At 43.8% G+C, this 25106-nt stretch overlaps 1 protein-coding gene across 15 annotated transcripts in view; it reads left to right on the top strand.

Annotated features, from left to right (window-relative positions):
• The first annotated feature begins 317 nt into the window (after positions 1 to 317).
• Positions 318 to 25106, top strand: part of ATXN3 (ataxin 3) — a 40824-nt gene continuing 16035 nt past the window's right edge. For 9 of the 15 annotated variants that reach the window (XR_014781204.1, XR_014781205.1, XR_014781206.1 and 6 more), the window contains exons 1-8: positions 404 to 559; positions 10184 to 10348; positions 10578 to 10622; positions 12740 to 12825; positions 13172 to 13238; positions 17733 to 17820; positions 22092 to 22224; positions 24786 to 24952. Coding sequence is in view for 10 of the 15 variants with exons in the window: in XM_084792672.1 (XP_084648798.1) it covers positions 419 to 559; positions 10184 to 10348; positions 10578 to 10622; positions 12740 to 12825; positions 13172 to 13238; positions 17733 to 17820; positions 22092 to 22224; positions 24786 to 24952 (892 nt within the window). In the remaining 5 variants the exon portion in view is untranslated. Of the gene's footprint in view, positions 560 to 10183; positions 10349 to 10577; positions 10623 to 12739; positions 12826 to 13171; positions 13239 to 17732; positions 17821 to 22091; positions 22225 to 24785; positions 24953 to 25106 lie in introns of all 15 variants that reach the window. The other 6 variants (XM_084792679.1, XM_084792680.1, XM_084792674.1 and 3 more) reach the window with 6 other exon arrangements.

Genomic DNA, 25106 nt, shown 5'->3' on the forward strand with positions numbered 1-25106 from the left:
TTCAGTGGAAGAGGAGGTATCAATTACGTGCAGTTAAGCAGAAAGTACCAAAGAAGGTGGAAAAGAAAAAAAAAAAAGGAACATAAAACCTGTCTGCAAGGATCCTCATATAGAACCCTAAAATGACAAGACTGTCCAGAGGAATGCGGAAGGCAGAGAAGTTCCTCCGCACGGCAGGCGGCGCCCCAGCACCACGCGCGTCGCGGGAGGACAGGCGTTCGAGGACCCACCGCCGAGGTCACGTGTCCCGCGCTCCCTGGATCCGCGTTCCGCGTGACGTGCGCCTGCAGTAGTGATTGGTTCGTAGGAGGCACGTGTTAGGGCGGGGCGGGCCGGGGAGGAGGGGTGGGGCCGGGGTGGGCGGAGCTGCTGGAAGGGGCTGTTCCGCGCCGGGGCCGTTGGCTCCAGACAAATAAACATGGAGTCCATCTTCCACGAGAAAGTGAGTGTGGGCGTTCGGTGGGGAGCTGTCCGCGGCTCGGCGGCGGGCGTGGGGAGCAGCGTCGTCGCCCCAGGAACTCAGGGCGGGGCCCGAGCGCCCCCATCTCGACCTGGCTGGGTGAGGGGCGATTCCTGCCTTCTCCCCGTGGCTCCGCTCGGGACGCCTCCCGCCTGCGCCGCCAGTGCAGTCGCCCCCGAGGACCGGGCGGGTAGCCAGGGCCGGCCTGGCATTTTGGGGGGCTTCACCCGGAGAATTAGCGCGGGCGTTCCTTCTTTACTTGCCACGCCTTTTTGGGTTTCTTCAATCTTCTCTCCTAGGGTCTAGTCTAGGGGGGTCGCTTTTCTACCTCTGGCGGACCCTTCCCAACTCCACCCACGCCCCGTAACCTGTTCTCTGGCAGAATCAACTTTTCTCAACTCAGTTCTATAATGGAATGTCGCATGCATTTAGATCTAGATGATCTATCCCACGTCCTTCTGCAGTTGTGACCGTGGCTCTCCCATTGAAGGGCCTGCCACTTAGGAAGTAAAGTAGGAAACCCCGGAGGGAAGTCGTCATAAGCGTTTTTTTTTTTATTACGGGATGTTTGAGTTTGGTTTGCTATCCCATTTTTCCGGACCAGGAGGCCAGCTTTGTTTTTAGGTATTATGGATAGATTAGAATCTTTCCGCTGTATGATCTGGCTGGTCTCTTTCCTTACCTTAATTCCTAAGTGACTGTGATTAAAAGTATTGTTGTAACAAAGTATGTTGAGAAACTGGTCTATGCGCGCATACAATTATCAAGTCATTTGGGTGTTTCTCGGACAACTTTGGCATATGATACCAAGTTTCATAATCGTTTTAGGTTTGGAGAGGGTTGCTAGTTGAGGCTGTTACTTAGTAGGAACAAAGGGTCTTAGTTACTTAGTAGGAACAAAGTTCATGTATCACAAAGGAAAGGCAAAAGATGTAAACCTAAGACATTGTTAAATAAAGTGCTCTTAAGAAGACATTTCTGAATGTTTTGGAACAGGAACAAGGTAGTTTGTGAAAAGATCTCTTGTAGCCTAAGCTGGCTCCGGATTCTCCATCCTGCTGTTTCTGTCTCCTGAGTTGTGGGGTTTCAGCCATGCGCTGTGACTCCTAGCGCACTCTCGCTGGTTTGCCCCCACCCAATTTTCCAAGGGCTGTGGCATAAAACCCATTCAAAACATGTTAGGCTTTGAACGCTATTCAATGCTTCATAAGACCCCTACCATGTATTATTTTTTGTTTGTTTGTTTGTTTGTTTGTTTTTGATGCAGGGTTTCTCTGTGTAGCCTTGACTGTCCTGGACTGTAGACCAGGCCGGTCTTACCGAGATCTGCCTGCCTCTGCCTCCCTAGTGCTGGGACTAAAGGCATGCGCTACCACACCCGACCTACCATGCATTCTTTAAAAAAAAAAACAAAAACAACAAAACGTTACTGTTTGTGTGCTTGTGTGGAGGTCAAAGAGGGCAACTTCAAAAAGTAGATTCTCCCCTTCCAACTTAATGTGGGTCCCATGGATCTAACTCAGGCTTTCACAGCAAGCCTCTTAACCTATTGAGTCATCACTAGGGTGAATGAAAAAAGAAATAAAAAGGTAAGGAAAGGACGTGACTGGTCCTAGGTATGGTGGATACGTGAGAGAGCATAGCTAGGGGCAGACACATTTGGGAGAGCCCAGAGTGGTCATGACCATGAGTCATGTGGGGGGAGAGGAAGGGGGGAGGGAGAGAGGCAAATCTACTGCCCGGAGGCCAAAGGTGCAGAAGCATTCAAAAGGGGGCAGGCAACCAAAATGTCTTTCCTATATAATAGAGAAGAACTTCTGGGGGAAGGGCAGCTCAGTGTAGAGGGTGGGATGTGACAGCCATATCCTGTAACAGATAGGGACTGAGGGATGCTGGGAGAACCTGGAGGCCAGGTCCACTTTGATATGTTAAATAGGCACCTCAGCTGCTTGTCCTGGGTTTGAAACTTAACACAGGGGACTTAAACAATGCTTTTCAGAATTATTTTTGGCTTGGTTGTTGGTGGTGGTGCATGCCTTTAATCCCAGCACTGTGGAAGTAGAGACGGGAATCTCTTGTGAGTTTGAGGCCAGCCTGATCTATAGAGTTGTTCCAGGACAGCCAAGGCTACACTACACATAGAGATCCTGTCTTGAGCCCCCACCCGCACCCCCTAACTGTATGGGTGTTTGCCTTTGTGTGTATCTGTACACTGTGTGTTCTTGCTGCCCACTAAAGCCAGAAGAGCCCCCTGGAACTGGGGTTGCAGAGGGTTGAGAGTAGCCATGAGCCCTGTAGTTGTTAGGAGTTGAACCTGGGTCCTCTAGAAAAGCAGCCAGTACTCTTAACGGCTGAGCCATCTCTCCACTTCCCACAATTCCTTCACAATATCAACTGTTCCTCATTTGAGCAGATTTCAGTGAAGATAACTACTGAATCATTATATCCAAAGTGCTAGGCTAGCAAAAACTTAGGCTGGGGATATGCCTCAGCTAGTTAAAGGTTTGCTGTGTAAGTTGAAAACTTGAGTTCAGATCCCCGGCAACCATGTGAACTCAGACAGGGCAGTGTGTGTTTGTATCCCTAGTACTTGGAGGTAGGGAATGGAGCTGGGTGCCTTTCTGGTACTTGCTGACCAGCCAGTATAGCTGACTCAGTGAGTTCTAGCCTCAGTGAAAGACTGTTCCCCAAAATAAGGTGGAGAGCTGCTGAGGAGATAATGTTTTAATGGATGGAGTTAACCACACGGCATGTGCTATGAGACTGTGGGAGCACCAGAGTTCCTAGCTGAGTAAGCCCTTGGGAGGGGGGGGGTTCCTTGAGCATCTAAAACAGCAGTTCTCAGCCTGTGGGTCCTGACCCCTTTGCAGGAGGTGCAGGCTGAACAGCGCTTTCACAGGGGTCACCTAAGACCAGCTGCGTATCAGATACTTACATTATGATTCATAACAATAGCAAAATTATAGTTATAAAGTAGTAATGAAAAATAATTTTTTGTTGGCTGGTCACCGCAAATGAGAAACTGTATTAAGGGGTCACAGCATGAGGAAAATTGAAAACCATGGATCTAGAAGGAATGTGGCTCTATTTAAAGCATACAGCTCTTCTATAGTTTTTCTTTTTTAAGACAGGGTCTCACTGTGTAGCCCTGGCTGGCCTGCAACTTCTTTGTAGACCAGGCTAGCCTCAAACTCACAGAAACCCACTTGCCTCTGCCTCCCAACTACTGGGATTAAAGGCACACGCCACCATGCCCAACCTCTCGATATTTTAAGCCTTCGCAGGCCATTTTGTATGTCTCTGTAACGTGGTCTCATTTATGTGAGTAGGTTTCTTCCCCCAAACTCTCTAAAATACATTATTTAGCTACTTAGGAAGATTGAACTTCGGCCCATGGGCTGTAATTACTACCTCCTAATTTTAAGAGTCAGTTATCAACACTGGCTGCTTTCTTGGCTGTGATGTTTTGTAGTAGCTCTTACTATGGTGCCTGCATCTCCACTCGTGTTAATGCTTTCATCCCGGCTACATGTGTGCAGCCTCTAGCTATACTTTCAGTGCACTGTGGATTGGGAATGCTGAGCACAAAAAAATGGACCCGATACTGAGAGCACTGACCTTGTCACATTACTGTGCCCTTTTGTGACCGACTGCTGGCTCTTAGTAATATTCAGAATATGTAGGGCTTAGGAAAAGCCTAATTCCAAATAACTGATTTGAGGAAATGGTGACAGCACAGATTTTTTAAAAATATATTTACTTATTTATTTATTTATTATGTATACAGGGCTCTGCCTGTGTGTACATCTGAGGGCATCAGATCACATTATAGATGGTTGTGAGCTACCATGTGGTTTCTGGGAATTGAACTCAGGACCTCTGGAAGAGCAGTCAGTGCTCTTAATCCCTGAACCATCTCTCCAGCCCAGACAGCACAGATTTTGAAACCTCTGCCTGGGTTTGCACTCCAGCTCTGTCACTTGCTGCCTGTAGGATTCTGGATTAGGTCTTTATTACCTCTGTGGCTTTGTTTTCTTCCTCCCTCCCTCCCCTCCTTGCCCCTGTAGTATAGTGCTACAGATCAGCTGCCCCTGTAGTATAGTGATACAGATCAGCTGCCTGAAAGTCACACATGCTAAGAAGCTGGAAGTCAGCATTGCAGAAATGCTACCTGCGGCTCTACTTGCTCCTTACATTTGTTGAACCACAAACTAAATAAGGGGTGAGAATTGGTCTGGGGGTGTAGTTCAGTGTTGGAGCTTACTTAATATGGACAAGGGTTCGGTCCCCAGCACAAAACAAAAATGAAGGGATAGGAAAACACTAAGTGTTACAGAGGCGGGCACAATAAGACTGTTCTCAGCACTGTGGCTGTGATTTGAGCTCTAAGCCACACAGTCCTTACCCACCTACCAAGACTCGAGTCCACTCTTGGTCCAGTTCTGAGGGCACCGTTAGGGTTGTATCTGTTCCCTGTTGTAGTTCATACTGTCCCTGGGGATTTAATTTAGGTTGGACTAAAAAACCTGGGGGTGGCTTGGTTGTACTTTCCTTTGGTGGTTTTATAGAGTATCTGGGTAGAGTTGGAATGTAGCATGTTCATCTTCTGAGCCCAACACAGTAAAATATGGACCCAAATCATAGAATTTTAATATCTTCCTCCTGGGTGAAATATTTACATATGTAATGTAGCGGGTGCTCCTTGCATGCCAGGGTGTGCATGCGGAGGTCAGAGGACAGTTTGTGGGAGCTTGTCTTCTCCTCTCACTGTGTCCTGAGCAGTGAACTCAGGTCCCCACGTGGGTAAAACCGTGATCAGAAAGAGGTAACAGTATAACTTGGGGGTGGCAGCAAGGCAGCAAAGTGCATGATCAGAGATGGAGACAAGTGACCTTTTTGGTTCATGTACGGTCAGTCTGGCAATATGATTTTTAAATTGATTTGAACAAGTTGTTGTTTTCTTTCATTAATCAATCTAGAATTTAGAACATACTTCCTGTACCAGTACCATTTTACTTGGACAGGTTTTATTTTAAGTGCTTGCTTTTTCATAATAAATAGCTAGTTTTTTAGGGACTGGTAATGTAGCTCATTTGGCAGAGTGCTTGCCTAGCATGCATAAAGCCTGAGTTTTATCTATCTGCAACGCTACATAAACTGGGCATAATAAGATACATAATATTTGTTTTTTAAAGATGTTATTATTTTTATGTGGTATGAGTGTCTACGTGAATCAAGTGTAGCAAGTGATACAGTGCCTGAGAAGGCCAGGAGAGGGCATCACACCCCTTACGACTGGAGTTTCGTCTGGTTGTGAGCTCCCCTGTAGATGCTGGGAACCAAGCCCAGGTCCTCTGCAAGAATAGCAAGTGCTGAGCCATCTCTCCAGCCTCCGAACCCCAATTTCTTTCCTTTTCTCTTCTTTTTTGTTTTTTGGGGGGTGATTGTTTTATTTGTTTCATTTTGTTTTGTTTTCGAGATAGGATTTCTCTGTGTAGCCTTGGCTGTCCTAGACCCACTCATTTTGTAGACCAGGCTGGCCTCAAGCTCACAGAGATCTGCCTGCTTCTGCCTCCAAGTGTGCTGGCATTACAGTCCTGCACTAATGGGCCTGGCTCCAAATCCTAATTTTTTAAAAATAATTTAATTTTTTTACATATACATTTATAGTATTACACATATATACAATAGATTACCTATAGCAAGAAGAACCATGACACAATCAGGAATTATATAAATGTTACATTCTTAGTGTTTTGGCTATTAGTATTTGACAGCCTTGAAGAAGACATCTTTTCTATCTTGGTGCGTCTAAATTTCTAAATATAAATCAATCTCTATCACATACTGTCATTATCAACTTAGAACACATATCTAGACCTAAAAACATCTTAACCCCTAAACAATTAAGCTTCATTATAAAAGTAAGCTACCTGGTCTTCAACTCCCTCAGAGACTTGAGATGGAATAAATTTGATTATCTGAATATGCCGGGAGTGCAGGTTAGTAGCTTTCCAAATGAAAAGATGACAGAGACACAAATCCTAATTTTTAATAGCAAGAATGTTTATCAAAAGTTTGGATGTCACTGTTTCTGTACCTTACATATGCTGACCAGGGGCTAAAGATAGCTCAGTGATTACCAGCCCAGGCTGCTCCTCAGAGACGCAGGATTCCTAGCACCCAGGTGATGACTCACAGCCTCTGCAACTCCAGTCTCAGAGGATCCAACACCCTCCTCTGGCTTCCATGAATACCAGGCATGTGCATGGTGCAGACATACTTACAGCCAGTATACCTACACATATAAAGATAAAGATATCTTTAGAAAATATGGTGACCAGCTGGGTGCGGTGGTCCCAGCACTCAGGGAGGCAAGAGGCAGGTGGATTAATGAGTTTGAGGCCAGCCTGGTCTACAGAGTGAGTTCCAGGACAGCTAGGGCTACAAAGAGAAACTCTATTTCAAAAAGCCTAAAAAAGAAAGAAAAAAGAAAACAATCACATACTATGCACTTAAAATTTTTTAATTTTTTTAAATATTGGGTGTCTCTGCATTATAATCTGTATTTATGGACACGTGTACCAATGTGTGTGCATAGAGATGAAGAAAACTTTGTAGAATTTTATTCCACTTTTAAGTCAGTTCCAAGAACAGAACTCAGGTCACCAGGCTCTCTCCCTGCCTCATCCTGTACTTTTACTGTCTTTGGTGTTGGATTTGGGGACTGAATCTAGGAACTTGCACATAGTAGCTGCATCCCTAGCTCTGGTGTCTGCTCTTTTGGGTATTGTTTTTCATTTTTTCTTTTTAACAATATTTAAAAGATTCATCCATATTGTTACAGTTACTTGTATTTAATTTACTTTCGTTAATATCTTTATATATTTATATAGTGTTCTTTTGTAAATGTAATTCTGTGATCTGAATTGTTTTTGGGTGCTTGCCAGTTTGGAAAGCTGTAAGTGGTGCTTTGGTGAGTGCATTCGCCGTGTGTGTATCTAATCATAGAGCACGCAGATGCTAAGCTTTGGTGGGGACTGGACAGCTGGAGAGTGGCCTCACTAACTAGACTCACTCGTGTAACAACAGTTTTCTGTAATTCTAACCCTCCCCACTGCAATAGCTGCATCGTAGTAACACCACGTGAGTTTTTCTTTTCCTTTTCTTTTTAAAAAGATTTATTTATTTAGGGGCTGGAGAGATGGCTCAGCAGTTAAGAGCACTGATTGCTCTTCCAAAGGACCCAGGTTCAATTCCTAGCACCCACATGGCAGCTCACAACTGTCTATAACTCCAAGATCTGACACCCTCACATAGACATACATGCAGGCAAAACACCATTGAACATAAAATAAAAATTAATTAAAAAGAAAAAAGATCTATCTATTATATATACAGTGCTCTGCCTGCATGTGTGCCTGCACACCAGAAGAGGGCAGTAGACCTCATTATAGATGGTTGTGAGCACCATGTGGTTGCTGGGAACTGAACTCAGGAGCTCTGGAATAACAGGCAGTACTCTTAACCACTGAACCATCTCTCTAGCCCAAGTTTTTCTTTTATAAAAATACTTTTTTAAAGCCTGGCGTGGTGGTACATACCTTTAATCCTAGCACTTGGAGGCAGAGGCAGGTGGATCACTGTGAGTTCCAGGACAGCCTGGTCTACAAAGTGAGTCCAGGATAGCCAGAACTACAAGAGAAACCCTTTCTCAAAAAACAAAACAAAACAAACAAACAAACAAAAACCAACTCCCCCACCCCCTTTTAAATGCTATATGTGGTGGTACATTCCTTTAATCTGAGCACTTGTAGTCAGAAGCGGATTTCAGATTTCTGTGAGTTTGAAGCCAGCCTGATTTACATAGTGATTCCAGGTGTGCCCGAGCTACTAAGTGAGGCTTTATCTCAACAAGCAAGGCGCTTACTGCCAAGCTTCGTAAGCAGAGTTCAATCCTTGGGGCTCAAATTGTAGGAGGAGAAAACTGAATCCTGCAAGTTGTCCTTTGCTGTCCTGCATCCCCTCCAACCAATTAATCAATAAGTGTACTATTTTAAAGTGTGTGTGTGTGTGTATGTGTGTGTGGTGTGGTGTGTGCGGGGACACACATGGCCAGGTATACATGTTGGAGCTCAAAGGACAGGTACCATATTTTTCGGACCATAAGATGCACTTTTTCCCCGAAGGTGTGTAGGGGTGGAGAATTGGGGTGTGCCTTATGGTCTGATTGCTGTTTTTACTGTTTTTCTTGTTTTACTGCTCTAAAACTGGGTGTGTCTTATGGCCAAGTGCATCTTATGGTTTGAAAAATACAGTACTCAGGGGTGAGTTCTCTTTCTCCAGTAGTATCTGGGGTTGGCAGTAGGCACCTTTACCTGCGGAGCCGTCTCCTGCCTTGTGTTGCGGTTTTGATACACATGTCTCTGATGACTAATGAGCATCTTTTTGTGTATTTTTAGCCACTTGACGATCTTGTGAAATGGTTGCATGTCTCACTAGAGTATAGGTGGAACATCTGTCTGTCTCGACCTCGCAGTAGGCTGGATTCAGTGGAAGTTGCTCGTGGCAGTAGATGAACAGGAGAAGCAAAAAGAGCCAGAGACAAAGAATTCTGTCACTGTGTGACTGCAGCTTGAAGCAATGCTTAACCTTGTTCCATGCCAGCCTGGGCAGCAGTCCTTGGCAGACTCTGAAGATGAGTTGTTCTAGCTGTGTGTCAGACTCAAGCTCTCAGATCTCTGCCTTCCTAGCCATAACAGACATGCATACACTGTCTGCTTCAGCAACTACCATTTATTCCTCTAACGTTGACTCATCAGAGTAAAAATGCATCTTACAAGGTGCTCTCTGGAGTCATCATCCTCATGTAACATAGCTCAGGCCAGGAGGCACGGTGTCAGTCGGCCGGCCAGGGTTAGTAGAAGGAAGTGTTCTCCCATCTGCCTTTGCCTCCCAGAAAGGCAGACTTAGGGTCTGTGTCCACTGGACTCTTTCACTCAGGATTCTCCCTTCTTTAATTACAGCTTAGGACCAGGAGAGTGACAAGTAAGCTGCACAGTGCCAGGCAGTCTGGCTTTGGGTTAGGGTTAGGGGAGTTGGGTAGGGTGCAGTTGTATATGAAAGCCGGCTAACTAGCACTAGAAGCCCTGGGTCCATGGAAATTGTATGCACTCTCTGTGAGGACGCTAATGACCACTTAGGGAACTGAACTTGGCCGCAGGTCTCCTGGCTAGCTTGTCCACTCATGGACTTGGACTGTCATCAGCTTGTGACAGTTTTCCTTTCCAGTTGTGACTTGGAATGAACCTGCAAAGTTGGCTCATGGGAGCCTCAGCTCTAGAACTGTGGGTCTTAACCTGGGACAAAGTTGTTCCCACTTACACCAGTCCTTGACTTTGAAAGGACAGGCTATTAAGGTCAAATAGCAACTATCTTGTTAAAACAGTGAATGTTCTAGGCTAAGTGTTTTTATAGAGTAAGTTTTTAGACTTATATGAGATTGGATAGATGAAGTTATATTATGAATCATTTTTCATTCTTTCTGTAGTTAAATAATTGTAAATAAACATGATGATGAAAATGGGTATACTATGAAATCAGGTTCGCCTAAGGCTTATAAGGTTTGTTTGACTGTATTAAAAAGTTAGTAATTACAGTTTTTAGAAGCTACTGCACAGATCCACTTAGTCACATTTGATTTTTTTTTTTTTTAAACACTAGCAAGAAGGCTCACTTTGTGCTCAGCATTGCCTGAATAATCTATTGCAAGGAGAATATTTTAGCCCTGTGGAGTTATCCTCAATTGCACACCAGCTGGATGAAGAGGAAAGGATGAGGATGGCAGAAGGAGGAGTTACTAGTGAAGACTATCGCACGTTTTTACAGGTACCCACTTTAGGCTCACTAAGTCCCATTTTATTTTTAAACTGCGAGTGCTCTTTAGAGGAGGATGAGCCGTTCTCTCGGCCCTGGGACTTTGACTCGTTAATTATAACTCTGCTCTTCAGTTGGTAAATGGGGCTGTACAGCGTGTTCTTTAAGTGTGCACACTAATGACGGTTTTTCATCCCTTTCCCACCCCCTCTGCCCACAACTGTCCATGAAAATTGAACAGCAGCCTTCTGGAAACATGGACGACAGCGGCTTTTTCTCTATTCAAGTGAGTAGTCGGAAGTGCACGCAGTGTCGCCTCGTTGTCAGTGCTGCTTTTGCTCGCTGAGCTCAGCTTCTGATTGATTTGGTACAGCTTTTTATGTAGTGATGGCGCCTTCAGGAGTTCCCTCGGTGAACTGTCTGCAGAAGAGCAGGCTGTGCTCCTGAGGGCTGCACACACAGAGATGAGCAGTAGGGCTGTAGGCTCCTCGCTTTACAACAGCTTTGGTTGCTTGCTTCCTTGGGACAGGCAGGGCCTCCCTCTATAGTTACAGCTGGTCTGGGCCCTGTGATCAACTTCCCACCTGTGTCTCCAGAGTAGAGTTATAGGTGTGTGCTACCTCAGTTAGTTTAGAATAGGGCCTTTAAATTTTTCTTTCTGAGTGAGATTGCTTAATTTGCATGTAGGTGCTAATAGCTTTAATTCTAATAAATTACAGTGCCTCAATCTTACGATATCTGGTGTAGCTAAGAAATTGCAGTGTCTTATAGCTTTCCATTTAAATCATCCTCCAGGAATGGATCCCTGTAGGACTGTTTGGAGCTTCTGTCTGTTGTGTAATTTGCAGCCCTTTGCGGGGTGGCATTGCAATTGGTTCACATGTGCTGATCTCGAACTGCCACCGAGCAGCATCCCAGGCCCTTAGGCTCCTCTTTAATTCCCTGGTGGTTTATTCTTTATTGTGCTGGGGATGATATTGAAGGTCTTGTCACATACTAGACAAGGATTTTGTCCCAGAGGAAACCTCCAGCCCAGTGGTAATTCATATGTTTGTTTGTTTTGCTTTTATAGACACTTTGTGGTCTGGCCTGGCCTGGCCTTGAACTTTCCAAAGTCCTGCTTCATCCACCCCCGGCCCCACCCCCAGGTGCTGGGATTGCTGTTCTGAGCCACCATGCCTAACTTTATATGTATGCTCGTGGGGTCCATTCGAATGGTGTGAGGCTGGCCACTGAATCTCATTTGAGTATTTTTATGAATTCCTTGTATGCTGCTTCCTAGGGTCCCCATTCTGTACTTAACAGTGACATTGTGAGGACCACTGGCTCTCATGTGAGAGCAGAGGTCACCGCTGGCACAGCCCCTGCCGTCTGTGTGTGAGGCCCAGCTTACTCCACAGAGTGCTCGCCGGCACTCGAGTTGGTCTAAGTTACTGCCCGGTGTGTGCTTGTCTCTTTGTTGCCTACCCAGGAAGACAGATGGAGCATTTTCTAAATTCCTTTTCTTTTTCTCAGCTTGCAGTCATCAGGTTTGGCTTTTTGTTCATGACTACAGAAGTTTAAAATATATCAAACTTTTTAAAATATTTGTTTTTATTTATGAAGTTATTTGTACTGTATATGTATGTGTCTATGTGTGGGTATCTGCACATGAGTGCTAATGTGTGTGGTCAAAAGAGGGCATTGTAGCCCTGGAGTTGAAGCTACAGGTGCTTGTGAGCCTCCTGAACTGGCAACTGAACGTAGGTCCTATGAGAACAGTATGTACTGTTGACCACTTAGCCATCTTCCCAGCCCCAAGCCTTTCTTTTAGACCCTTGTGCAGAGCTTGCTGGAGTCTGCCTTTGGTCACTGACATAGCAGGTAGTGAGTGTGTGCTGTGGACTAAGCAGCACCCAGCAGGGACGGTGCTTCTGGATGCGTGAGACAGTGCCACCTATCAATTGTGTGGTTACCTGGCATTTCTCAGGAAGCTAGTATGGAAAGCACTTTCTAAATGCATGTGAGGGGCTGGAGAGGTGGCTTCGAATTTAAAAATGCTAACTGGTATTTCAGAGGACCAGTTCAGTTCCCAGCACCTGTGGTAGACTGTCTACGCCTACCTATAACTCCAATAGATGCCCTCTTCTGCCCTCCACAAGCACTCATACCACGGCCTGTGCTCACTCAGACACACTTAAATAAAAATGATAAAAAGTAAATCTTGAAAAAAAAGCATGATGTAAAATTAAATTGACATATATATATATATTAGTTTTGGATTTCTTGGAGATATAATTTTTTAAAAACATTCTCAAAATTTCCATATGAAGTGTAGTTACTTGCCCAGTTATTGTAGCTGTGCCACTTAAATTTGGACTTGAAGATTTGGCTTATGCAAAGTTGTTGTTTTTCTTTTGACAGGTTATAAGCAATGCCTTGAAAGTGTGGGGCTTAGAACTAATCCTGTTCAACAGTCCAGAATACCAGAGGCTCAGAGTTGATCCGATGTAAGAGTTTCCCCTATATTCCTGTATTTAAATTTTATTTGTAAAGCTGTTTCTGAATGAGGACAGGTTCACCCTGAGTATCTTTGCTCTGATGCTGCATTTGATGCCCTCAGACCCTTGAGCAGCTGCTCTTAGTCAGTGTCGTAGCGGCACTGATCCAGTGTGGAAGCTTTTGGGCATGACATCACTAAGATCCTGTGAAAAATGCCTGGAGCTATATGATCTTTATCTTTAAAAATCAGCAATTAAGTATAACTATATCCTAAATGATAGACATTTCCTAGTACTTGCTAGTATCTATCTTATCCGCCACTTAACAGTACATGCTTTATTTTATCTTTTCCAGAAATGAAAGATCCTTTATATGCAATTATAAAGAACACTGGTTTACAGTTAGAAAATTAGGAAAACAGGTAATATCTCTCTCTTTTCTTGTCCTTTTATCATGCTCTCTACACATTTGATACTAAAATGTAAGAGATTGGTGTCTTTGGAATGCAGCCCAGGATTCTGTGCACTCTACCTGAGCCTGGACTCAGTTCAACACATAAAACATTTTTATCTCAAGCCAGTCACAGTGGTGCACACCTGTAATCCCAGTGCTCGGGGAGGCAGAGGCAGGTGGATCTCTGTGTGAGGCCAGCCGGGTCTACAAAATGAGTCTAGGACAGTCAAGGCTACACAGAGAAACCCTGTCTTGAAAAACAAAACAATTGTTATCTTAAGATAATCAGTTTATCTTCAGGTTTTTAAAATAAAAACCATGTAAGTTATACGATAATAAGATTCTATATTTAAAACTGCACATGTGGTTACTATTGCATGTTTTTTGTATGACAATGTGTGTTTAGCTCAGTACTGTAATAAAGCCTGCAGTCATGTCAGGAACAAGCAAAACGTTTAGAAGTTGGCATCAGTGGGGTGGGATTCTTCAGAGATTCCAGTATCTTGCAGTACGTACATTTGCCTAAAGTCACCATTGAACATGGTTTTGAAATGAACAGGCATGTAAAGGCCGTATTAGAGTGTTAGCCCTTGCTAAGGGCTATTGAGAACCAGCCTACGCAGGTAAAGGGAGTGAGCTGCTACTACACAAGCAGCGTGGATGACCTTAGAAATGGGAACCAAGGGCCTGGAGAGATGGCTCAGCGGTTAGGAGCACTGGCTGTTCTTCCGAAGGCCTGAGGTCAGTTCCCAGCAACCATGAGGTGGCTCACAACCTTCTATAATGAAATCTGGTGCCTCCTCTGGTGCGCAGGTGTTACAATGCAGGCAGAACACTGTATACATAATATATACATCTTTAAAAGGAGAAAAAGAAATGGGAACTGAAATACAGTGACAAAGAGCACACTGACTGGTGCTGTGTAGGGCGGGGGTGGGGAGAAGGAACACAGAGAGGGGCTGCCGGGGGACCAGGAGACCACGAGATGGATGTGTTCACTGTCTTGGTCATGCTAATGGTTTCATTGGAGGAATACAGTTTTTTTTTTTAAATGGCAAATTGTAAAAAAGACAAGTTGTAATAAAAGTATGTGCAGTTTATGTGACACAGTGGCCCATGCCTATGGCCCAACCCTTGGGAGAACTAAGAAGACCGTGACTGCATGAGGAATCCTTCAAGATGATCGGAGGAGAGGAAGGGCAGGTTACTTCATGTCAGTTATGCCTCAGAAAAGCTGTTTTTTAAAATAAAAATAAAAAATGCAGAGGCTGGTGATGCACAATTTAAATCACAACAGAGACACGGAGATCTCTAGGAATTCTAGGCCCGCCAGAGCTACATAGTGAGACCTGTCTTACACAATGGAATACTACTCAGCTATTAAAAACAAGGGAATCCCGAAAATTGTGGACAAATGTATGGAACTAGAAATGATCATACTGGGTGAGTTAACCCAGAAGCAGAAAGACTCACATGGTTTATACTCACTTATAAGTGGACACTAGCCCAAAAGGCATGTCCCATGAAAGTCTTCACTTACTAGGAGATTGGGATAGATGTGAGGACATCCTGTTGAGATTCTAGGTGAGAGAAATATAGGAGATGGGGAACTAGAAGGATCCAGAGGTTCCTAGAAACCTACAAGAAGAACATTGTGATGGGTGGATCAGGGCCCAGGGGGGTCTGCTCAAACTATTGCACTAACCAAGGACAATACAATAGTAAACATTGAACCCCTACTCTGATCTAGCCAATGGACAGGACATTCTCCACAGTTATGTGGAGAGCGGGGACTGACTCTGACATGAACTCTGGTGCCCCATATTTACTACCTCCCTTTGGTGGGGAGACCTGGTGGCACTCAAAGAAAGAATAAGCAGGCTACCAAGATAAGACTTGATAGCCTATGACCATATAGTGGGGGAGGATGTCCCCCTTTGTCTTAGACCTAGGGAAGGGGAATAGGGTGAAAGTGGGAGGGAGGGAGGAACGGGAGGATACACGTGATGGGATAACAATTGAGTTGTAATTTGAATAAGTTAAATAATAAAAAAATGAAAAGAAAAAATCCCAAGAATAAATAAATTACATAAGAAACAGTATATTGAAGCCTGGCATAGTGGCATACACCTTTAATCCCAGCACTCGGGGAGGCAGAGGCAAGCAGGTTGTTGTGAATTTGAGGCCAGCCCGGTCTACAGAGCAAGTCCAGGACAGCCAAGGCTACTCAGAGAGAACCTGCTTGAAAAAAATAAAAGTAAAAAGCAGTACATCAAGTCTGCAGATGTGGCTTAGTAGGTATGACCTTACTGCTCTTGCAGAGCGCCTGGATTTGGTTCTCGGCATCCACATGGCAGCTCACAACCATCTGTGTAACTCTAGCCTCTTCTGATCTCTGAGTGCCAAACACACGATGCACATACATACACACACATAAAGTAAGAAATTAAAGAAGAGAACTCATTGATTTAAATCAGTATATAGGTATAATATGTAATACATACATTGATTTAATAATATAAACAATGCATATAACATGATATTAAATATAAAAATATTAGATAAATATATTAATGTATTATATATCAAATATATAAATATATGTTAATATATGATTATATTAAATATGTAATATATTAAATTAATATATATTACTTTAGCTCAGTGTGTTTATTTTCTTTGTAAGTAAACTGTACTGTTAGCTTTTAAGTCAGCCCTGGAAGTAGCCCAATCGTCAGTGGTTGCTTAGTGATGTAGATCATTGGCAGGGCATGCACTTATAATGAGCACAAGGTCCAAAACTTCAATCTCCTCCAAAAAAAATAAAGAAGCAGCACTCTGTAGGTCCTTTGTAAGGTATAGGGAGAACAGGAAGGAGATGGTGTTAGAGCAGCTTAGAGACGGGCTGGAACAGCAGGCAGTTCTGCACGGAGCCGCGGTTAGCTTCCTTGACTTCTCTGCCTGCCTCCCTCATAGCCATTGGAGGCTCACTTGTGCTTTAGAAAGTGATGACCCAGTGTTAATCACCTGAGTTTTAAGGTCTAGACATTTAAAGCCCATAATCATCTTTGTAGTGATATGTAGGAAAACATTGTTTTGAGCCTTTAACATTTTTCAGCTCTTGTTTGGATTTTTTACATTTTGAACTAATTTGTCTTTGGCAGTTACAAAGATGGCAAGTATAGGTATATTGGTCCTTGGTTCTGATTTATATTCTTGTTTAAGAAAGATTTTTAGCTGGATGTGGATGTGATGGGACACACCTTTAATCTCAGTAGTCAGGAGACAGAGGCCTGGCTGCCCTGTGAGTTCTGAGGCCAGCCGTGCTCCCTGTGTAAAGGAAGGGATGATTAGAAAAAGTGCTCTGGCGGGTGCTAGCAGAGCCCTCAGCTGTGCAGGGCACTGAGCATAACTTGGGCACCTTTTCGCATTTTTCTGTTTTAGGCTAGGGTACCTCAGAGGTTGTGGCTTAATGCTGCTAATCACATGCCGTGCTAGCTTAGCAGTCTTATTAAAATGAAGTGATCATAAACTCTCTTCCCTGAGTGTCTACCTCCCCCCACCCCCGAGACATGATTTCTCTGTATATAGCTTTGGCTGTCTTGGACTCGCTCTGTAGACCAGGCTGGCCTCGAACTCACAGCGATCTGCCTGCCTCTGCCTCCTGAGTGCTGGGATTAAAGGCTTGCGCCACCACGCCTGGCTGAGTGTCTACTTTTTAAAATTGGAGTTTTTTAACCAAATGAAAAAATGTGTAGCTGTTATTTTTTTCTGTGTAAATATGACATGAGTCAGTGTGTTAGCCTGATAGTTTAAAACCATGTAGTTCTAGCTATCATAAAGGCATTTTAAGATACTGCTCAGCCTCTCTCTTTTTAGAAGGAGTTAAAGCATATGCCTTAATTTGTTGTTAAAAACTTGTTTTTTTGCCAGGCATGGTGGCACATGCTTTTAATCCCAGCACTTGGAGGCAGAGGCAGGTAGATCTCTGAGTTTCAGGCCAGCCTGGTCTACAAAAGCAAGTCCAGGACAGCCAAGCTACTCAGAGAGACCCTGTCTTGAAAAACTAAAACCAAAACCATAAACAAACAAATGAAAAAACCACTTGCTTTTAAAAAAGCATTTGGGCTGAGAGATGGCTTGGAGGTTAAGAACACTGGCTGCTCTTCAAAAGGTCCTGAGTTCAATTCCCAGCAAGCACATGGTGGCTCACAACCATCTATAATGTAATCTGATAGCCTCTTCTGCAGATAAAGCACTCATATACAATAATTAAAATAAATAAATCTTAAAAAAAACACTGTATATATGATAAATAAATACATCTTTTAAAATTTTTTCAGTTTGATATATCTCTGTTATTTAGAGTCTTATGAAATTTTGGTGGGTTATATGCTTAACATGAAAAATTATTTTTATATATAATGTTGATTAACTTAAATATTGATTCTTTTCTTTCTAGTGGTTTAACTTGAATTCTCTGTTGACGGGTCCAGAATTAATATCAGATACATACCTCGCACTATTTTTGGCTCAGTTACAGCAAGAAGGTAAGTAAATACCCTAAATTTTATTTTTAAGTGTAGTATAAATAAAACTAAGTCATTATTTGGGAGTATAGTAGTGCTGATCCCTGGCAGTAGCAGTGAATCACTCTTCTAGTATAGGTGTTCAACTCAGGGCTGTTCCTTACGGATGCTCCCTACACTGGGGTCTCCCCTCAGCCTAGGGCTACTTTTGCATTGCATTTTTTTCTGTCCCCAAAATAGGGTTTCTCTGTGTAGTCTGGCTGTCCTGGACTCGGCTTGTGGACCAGGCTGACCTTGAACTCAGTCAGAGCCTGCCTCTGCCTCCCTGAGTGCTGGCTTTGCATCCTTCTTAAGTGATATCATTTCCCTTTCCCATCCTCCATATCTTAGGGCTGACAGGAGGAGGCGCATGCTCCTCCCATTCCTGTTGACTCATTTTAGCCACTGGTGTTTCTGTGGCTTCCGGTGCCTTTGAATCACCTGCTTCAGGGTTAGCCACGCCCTACCTATGCTGCCCTCTGTGAGCCGCTGCCGCCTTTTCCGGAGACTTTAATGAGTAGATGACTCATTGTCCATCTTTCATGAAACTCTTAGTCATTTCTACATCATTAATGATTCCTCTTTCAAAGATCATTTTCTTCACTCTTGTCTTGGCATTGCCAATAACTGTAAGTACCTTCAAATTCCGGCCATAAGCATTTTACTATTTGACCCTCACCTCCTCCCTTCATGCTGAGCTGTCTCTTATTTTGCCATTCTGACCAGGCTCGTGAGGTACCGCAAGTTCCAGAGCTCTTCTTATTCTCTGCAATTTTTACTCTGATTTTTTGTTGGTTTTGTTTTTTGAGACAGGGTTTCTCTTTAACAGAGCCTTGGCTGTCCTGCCTCTGCCTCCCCGAGGGCTGGGATTAAAGGCGTGCGCCACCGTGCCTGGCTTTCCCCCGTCGTAAAATAAGTTGGTTAGTTTTACTGTATTTTTGTGCTTTCACAACTTAGCTCTCCTCTCCTTATACACTGCTACACTGGATGACTCTCTCTTACACTCTTCTGAGAACGTGGACATGATTCTCTTCTGCCAGCAAATCTCTCACCTTGCTTCTGTATCCTACGTTTTGAGCCTATTAAAATAGATGGCCTGGCCTGCATCTAAGGCAGCCCCTCCCATCTAGTCAGCCTTCTGTTCCCCTGGGTTGAGCTTCTCTCTCCCTCTCTTAAAAAAGTCTATCTGTGGGGAAAAAGCTCTTTGCTTCCACTGATTAAAAACCAAGAGCTTCTCGCAACTCTGAGAAACGTGAGCTGCTTGCAGTTTTCATTTTCTCGCTAGAATTATCTCTAGCGCGTTGTCTCCTAGTAAGGCATTCCAGCTGTGTCAGGTACACAGTGAGCCTCCAGCAGTGTCTCTTCTCCCTGTCAGTGCCATGATTCAGTTCTTGACCCTCCTTTATTTGAGGAGGCAAGTTGATTATACCCTGCTTAACAGAACACAACCAGCTGCTTACTTAAAAAAACAAAACACTAAAAACAAGTATAAAACGAAAGGAAGCGATGGTGATCTCCCTGTGCCCTGTACCTCAGGGTCCGTTTCTTTATACCTTGCCTACTTCCTGTTCACTCTCCTGCTTTCTCTGTAAATATTTTCATTATAAAAATCTTTTAAAATGAATTTTATCTTTATTTTTTTAAACACACCAGTTGCACTATAATCATACTTAAAATGCTGTGCTTTGTGGTGGTGGGGACTGAAAACCCAACTTGTTCCATGTGAGGCAGAATCTCTGACTTGTATCGCCAGCTGGCAGCCTCAATCAAAAGTCTTAAATTTCTATCAATCTACAATACCAATGTAGAAATTTTGAAGTTAGTAGATTCAATAATCTACCTTTTATTTTACAATCTTGTATCCTCCCTTACCAATGTAGAATTTTTTAAGTTAGTAGATTTAATAATCTACCTTTTATTTTACAATCTTGTATCCTCCCTTGCTTTGGTGACAACGGTTACTCGGGGTTTAAGTCTCGCTCACCCTCATCTTTAATGAGATTGTCACACTTCAATCTGAGTTGAAGTCAGGTTCAGTATTTGTATTGGGCTAGGTTGTTTTTTTTTCCCCTAAATCTACTTACAAGTGTCCTTGTCTGTATGTTTCCTTTGATTTATTTACTACTATTTTTAGAGGGGGAGAGAATGTGTCATCTGCCTGTTTCCCACCTCTTATTTTTTCCTTATTATGCATATGTCCTCTGACTGCCTGATGCTCTAGTGAGGGACCCGAGATATAGGTACATAACTAGGCTCCGGCTGATTTGGGGATGGTGTGGCCTTGGATGTTTGCTTGTGCTTTTGTGATCTCTGCCTATGGTAGTGGACTATGCGTAGACTACGCAGTGGCGCTAGATGTTGGTCTCTCCTGTCTCACCAGCTGCTGCTTTCTGGTTCCTTCCATGGATCATCACCAGGTCCAGTTCAGCTTCTTCCTTATGTGCCGTTTCATTGTTGTAATCACAGTCTATGGTCTGCACCCTCAGAATTCCCAGACTTTTATCTTTGGCCTAGACATTCCTTCTGAACACTTGTCCTGATGCTGGCATCTCCATGTGGCAGTTCAGGAAGACTTTAAACAAGTCCACAAAAGACACAGAGTTTTGTTTTTGTTGTTGTTGTTTGTTTGTTTTGTCTTTTTGAGACAGGGTTTCTCTGTGTAGTCTTGGCTCTCCTAGACTCACTTTGTAGACAAGGCAAGACACAAAGTTTTTAGTGTTTTGTGTGTATGAGTGTTTTGTTTATGTGTATGTCTGTGCACCATGTGTATGCCTGGTGCCCACAGAGGGCAGAAGAGGGCATCAGAGCCCCTGGAACTGGAGTACAAGTGGTTGTGAGTTGCCATGTAAGGACGAAAAATCAAAGGTGACTCCTGGAAGTGCAGCAGGTGCTCTTGCCACTGAACCATCCCTCCAGCCCCAAAGACGTAGCTTCTGTGGTGGGTGTGTGGTTGTTGGTTGGTTTTGTTTGCCTGTCTTTATGTGCTTGCTCTGAAGTTTCCATTTCAGGAAGAGTCATTCTTGCACCCTGGTTTCTATGTGTTATATTAAGGGCAGCCAGGGTGCTTTTATAAAAACATAGTGTATATTATGTCATGCCCTTACTTTATCCACTGGTGCTTTCCTAACACACTCAAAATAAATTCTGAAGTCTTAAATAAAATCCAGAATTGCTATGTTGTTTACATGAGCGAAATATCTTCTCTAGAGCTGGGTGCGGTGGGGCATGCCTGCAGTGCCAGCACCTAGGGAGGCAGAGGCAGGTGGATCTCTGTGAGTCTGCGAGGGACAAGGCTACCCAGAGAAACCCTGTCTGGAAAAACAATCTTCTCTTCAGGACATGCTCAGTAGATACCGTAGTAGATGACATACTGATTCTGGGGTTTAGAAACAGTTTTATTAGTGGAAAACATGTTAAGACACCTGAACTCTGAATAAGCTTGTCCTCTAAAAAACGTTAAACATATTCTCCTTTTTAATGAATAGCCCCCTCAATCTTTATTTCATTGAAGTTCAAGAAAACTAGTAGTAGAAATTTTTAAATAAAATTGGACCTAGTTGTAGCTGAAAAACTTGCTTATTAGGTGTATATTTGTTAAAAATTACATTGTACCAGTATAGTTTTTCCAAAACATAAGGGCACATTGAGTAGATCTGGGGTACTGGTTTCCTAGCTCCTGTTTGCAGTTAGAATGGCTCTGTAAGGTGCAGCGCACAGGGCAAGGAGCCGCCATTTGTAGCAGCATTCCAGTGGTCAATTTTGTCCATGTTTCCAGTCACTGGACATATTAACCATGAGTGTCTTCACACCAGCCATTTGAGGAAGGTTCCTTTATCTCTGTTCAACAAAGATTCCAACATGGATAGGGAAAATAATTGACAGGCCCTTGGCACTACTAGGAAGTGGCAGATCTAGGATAAAACACACGCAATGGATTCCCAGTCCCTCTTCCCTGCCAGCCTTTGCTGCCCACGCTCTCCTTTTTGATAGTAGACTGTGGGCGGCTCTGCCCTTGCGGCCTGTGGGCAAGGCTGCGGCTGCCTGGGTTTCATGTAGCTCCCAAGTCTCAGAGACTGTGGGGCTCACCATAGGTCACCTTCCTAACACAGGTGAGAGGCATCACCACGTCAGGTCTTTCCAAATTGTCATCTCGTGATTTTCTACTGTGCGCTGCTACCTTTCTGTCAGGTATCATTTCAAATAAAGCTTGAAGTTCTTACTAGGTGTTTTAGTTTGTTTTTGCCTCTTTTTAGGTTATTCTATATTTGTTGTTAAGGGTGATCTCCCAGACTGTGAAGCTGACCAACTTTTGCAGATGATCAAGGTCCAACAGATGCATCGACCAAAACTTATTGGAGAAGAGTTAGCTCAGCTGAAAGAACAGAGGTAACAGTTGTGTGAGTGTGGAATATATGGCATAGCATACCCTTAGAAGAGTTAATGTCCAAGCTTACATTTCCCGTGTCTGTGTGAGTATAGGCCACATCTGTGTCGGTGCCCGCCAAGGCCAGGAGAGGAGTTGCATCCTTGGGATCTGGAGTTACGGGTGGTGGTGAGCTGTGTGATGGGGTTGCTGCGAACCGAACTTGGCCGTTTGGAGAGCAGGAAGTGATATTAACCACTGAGCCATCTCTCCAGCTCTTATGCTTACATTTAAAATGTGATCATTTTACCATCTGTGGGTTGTTTTGTTTTTGACCTTTTTATTTTGTATACTTGTTTTTGTAGTACTGAGGGTCAACCTCTTATTCATTCAGGCAAATGTTCTACTCTGTTATGTTCAAACTTCCTATTTTCATTCATTAATTTATTTATCAAAATTTTCTTGACCAGTCAGGATGTAATAAATTAATTTTTTGACCATTTTATTTAATTATATGGACACACTTGGATGGGGTGCAGGGAGTCCAAGACTTTGATGTGCATATGTAATTTAAAATATTTACTTATTTGACAATTTTTTATTATGTTCATCCCTTATTCTTCTCTTTTATGCTTTTACTGTTCCCTCTGAAACCTGTTATCGTCTCACTAGGTCCCCTTCCAATTTTCATGTCTTCTTCTTTTTCTTTTTTAATGACTCACTGAGTTTAATTAGGCTTGCTTATGTAGACAGCCTACCAGTGGTTGTACCACTGAGGAAAGTTACTCCTCCTTTAGTAGCCATAACTGCCAAGTAGCTCTTCAGCTAAGGATGGGAGCCTCTGAGTGCTCCCTTCTCCGTGCTAGAATGCTGGCCGATAGATCTTGTGCAGGTTTGAACTGGTAACCATGGTTGCTGTGAGCTCATGAGTAAGACAGCCATATCAGAGTCAGAAGGCAGCAGGTCACAGTGTTGCTTCCCAGTCTCCTGCTCTTATATTCTTTCTGCCCCCTCCTCTGTGAAGTTCCTTGAGCCTTAGAGGGATGATAGAGATATCCCACTTAAGTCTGAGCGTGTAACAGACACTTTGTTCTGGGTCTTGCATTAACTGCTGCCTGCTGGGGGTGGGGCTAGGGGGCCAGCTTTTCTGACCAATCACTAATCTGTAGGTCTCAATGTGTTTAGAGGGGAGTTGACCTGTCCATTTAGTGAAAGGAGGTGTAGTGTTCCTCACCTGGGCCTGGGGCCTATTCAGCCAAGGGCTTTTGACCAGGTTTATGGTACTTTGCATGATGTACTGTGGAGTGGCCCGCAAGTCCCATCAGAACATGCTTGGCTGAGCATGATGGTAGACACCTTTAATCCCAGCACTCAGGAGGCAGAAACAGGTGGATCTCTTGTGAGTTTGAGGCCAGCCACGTCTACATACTGAGTTCCGGGACAGCCAAGGCTAGATGATAGAGAGACACTGTCTCAAAAGAAAAAAAGAAAAGAAAAAGTGATTAGTTGTCCCCATAATAGTCATTTCACTATTACCTAACAAGATAGTATTATATCATAACAGACAGGGGCTGTTTAAAACTATTAATGATTTTTCTCCTCCAGCAGCCTTCATAGAATCTTCCAGCACTATGAAAGCTTGTCAGCCAAGGTGGAAGCTTCCAGCTCAGTTGCAGCTCAGTTGGTTTCTCTATGTTATGTAACCAAAGTGTGTGATGTCACTACCAACTAGATCTTACTGTTTAGTTCTGGTGAGCAACCAAGGACAGTGGCTGCAGAAGAGAAGCTTTTCTCAGAGTGGCACTAATCTCTAGGTCTCATTGTGCTGAGGAGGCTGGTTGGCGCGTACACACACGTGGTTGGAGGAGCCTCTGGTCTCAAAGTAGCTCAGGCTGGCTAGGTTACATGTGTGTGCCTCCATGCTATTTTACTTACGGTGGTGGAAATTGAACCCGGGGTTTGTGCATGTTAGGCAAATATTTTTCCTGTTGTGCTACATCTGCAGGCTTACTCCCCCATCCAAAAATGAATTGTTGTCCTTAGTACAGTTTGTAGTGTTTGGGCTCAACTCCTGGATTTCATGCCTATCAGTGAACAGTTTACTAGTCCGTCCCCCATCACTGTTGTGCCCGCCCCTTCTGTTGAAAGACAGGTCTCATTAAATTGCCCAGTTGTCAGGCAAGTACCTGATACTCAACAGTCCTGTACTGCTGTGCCCAGCTGTACTGCTGTGTTTTAGTGAAGTTGATGGAGTCAGCACTTTGAGTTACTTACATAATATTGGTACAGCTCAGTTGTTCTGTTGCTAGGCCTTATCTGCTAGAGCATGTTGTTTTATTGGTTAAGAGCACTGGCTGCTGTTCTAGAGGACCTAGATCTGAATCTCAGCGCCCACCTGCTAGCTCACAACCTTCTGGAACTCAGTCTCAGGGGATCCTACCCCCACTTCTGGCCTCCTCAGGCGCTGCACACCTCATACATGCAAACAAAGTATCCATACACTGGTTGGTTGGTTGGTTGGATGTTTGAGGCAGGGTTTCTTGGAGACTAGGCTGTAACTATTACGAGTTCGTTTGTTGTTTAGTGCCCTCAGAGCAGACCTGGAACGAGTCCTGGAGGCAGCCGACGGGTCAGGCCTGTTAGATGAGGATGAGGATGATTTACAGAGGGCTCTAGCCATAAGTCGCCAAGAAGTTGACATAGAGGATGAAGAAGCCGACCTCCGTAGGGCCATTCGGCTCAGTATGCAAGGTATGGACATTGTGATGTGCACTGTAGTCATTCTTGGAGAAGTGGTTCACATTCTTAGCAGCTTTTCTCAAAGTTAGTGTGGTTTGGAAGTTCTTTTATAGTTACTGCAAAAGCAATAGCTCCAAGCTTTGAGCATTTCTTTTGATTCCCTTGC

The sequence above is a fragment of the Acomys minous genome, assembly GCF_964271855.1.
Source record: "Acomys minous genome assembly, chromosome: 8".
Lineage (NCBI taxonomy): Eukaryota > Metazoa > Chordata > Mammalia > Rodentia > Muridae > Acomys > Acomys minous.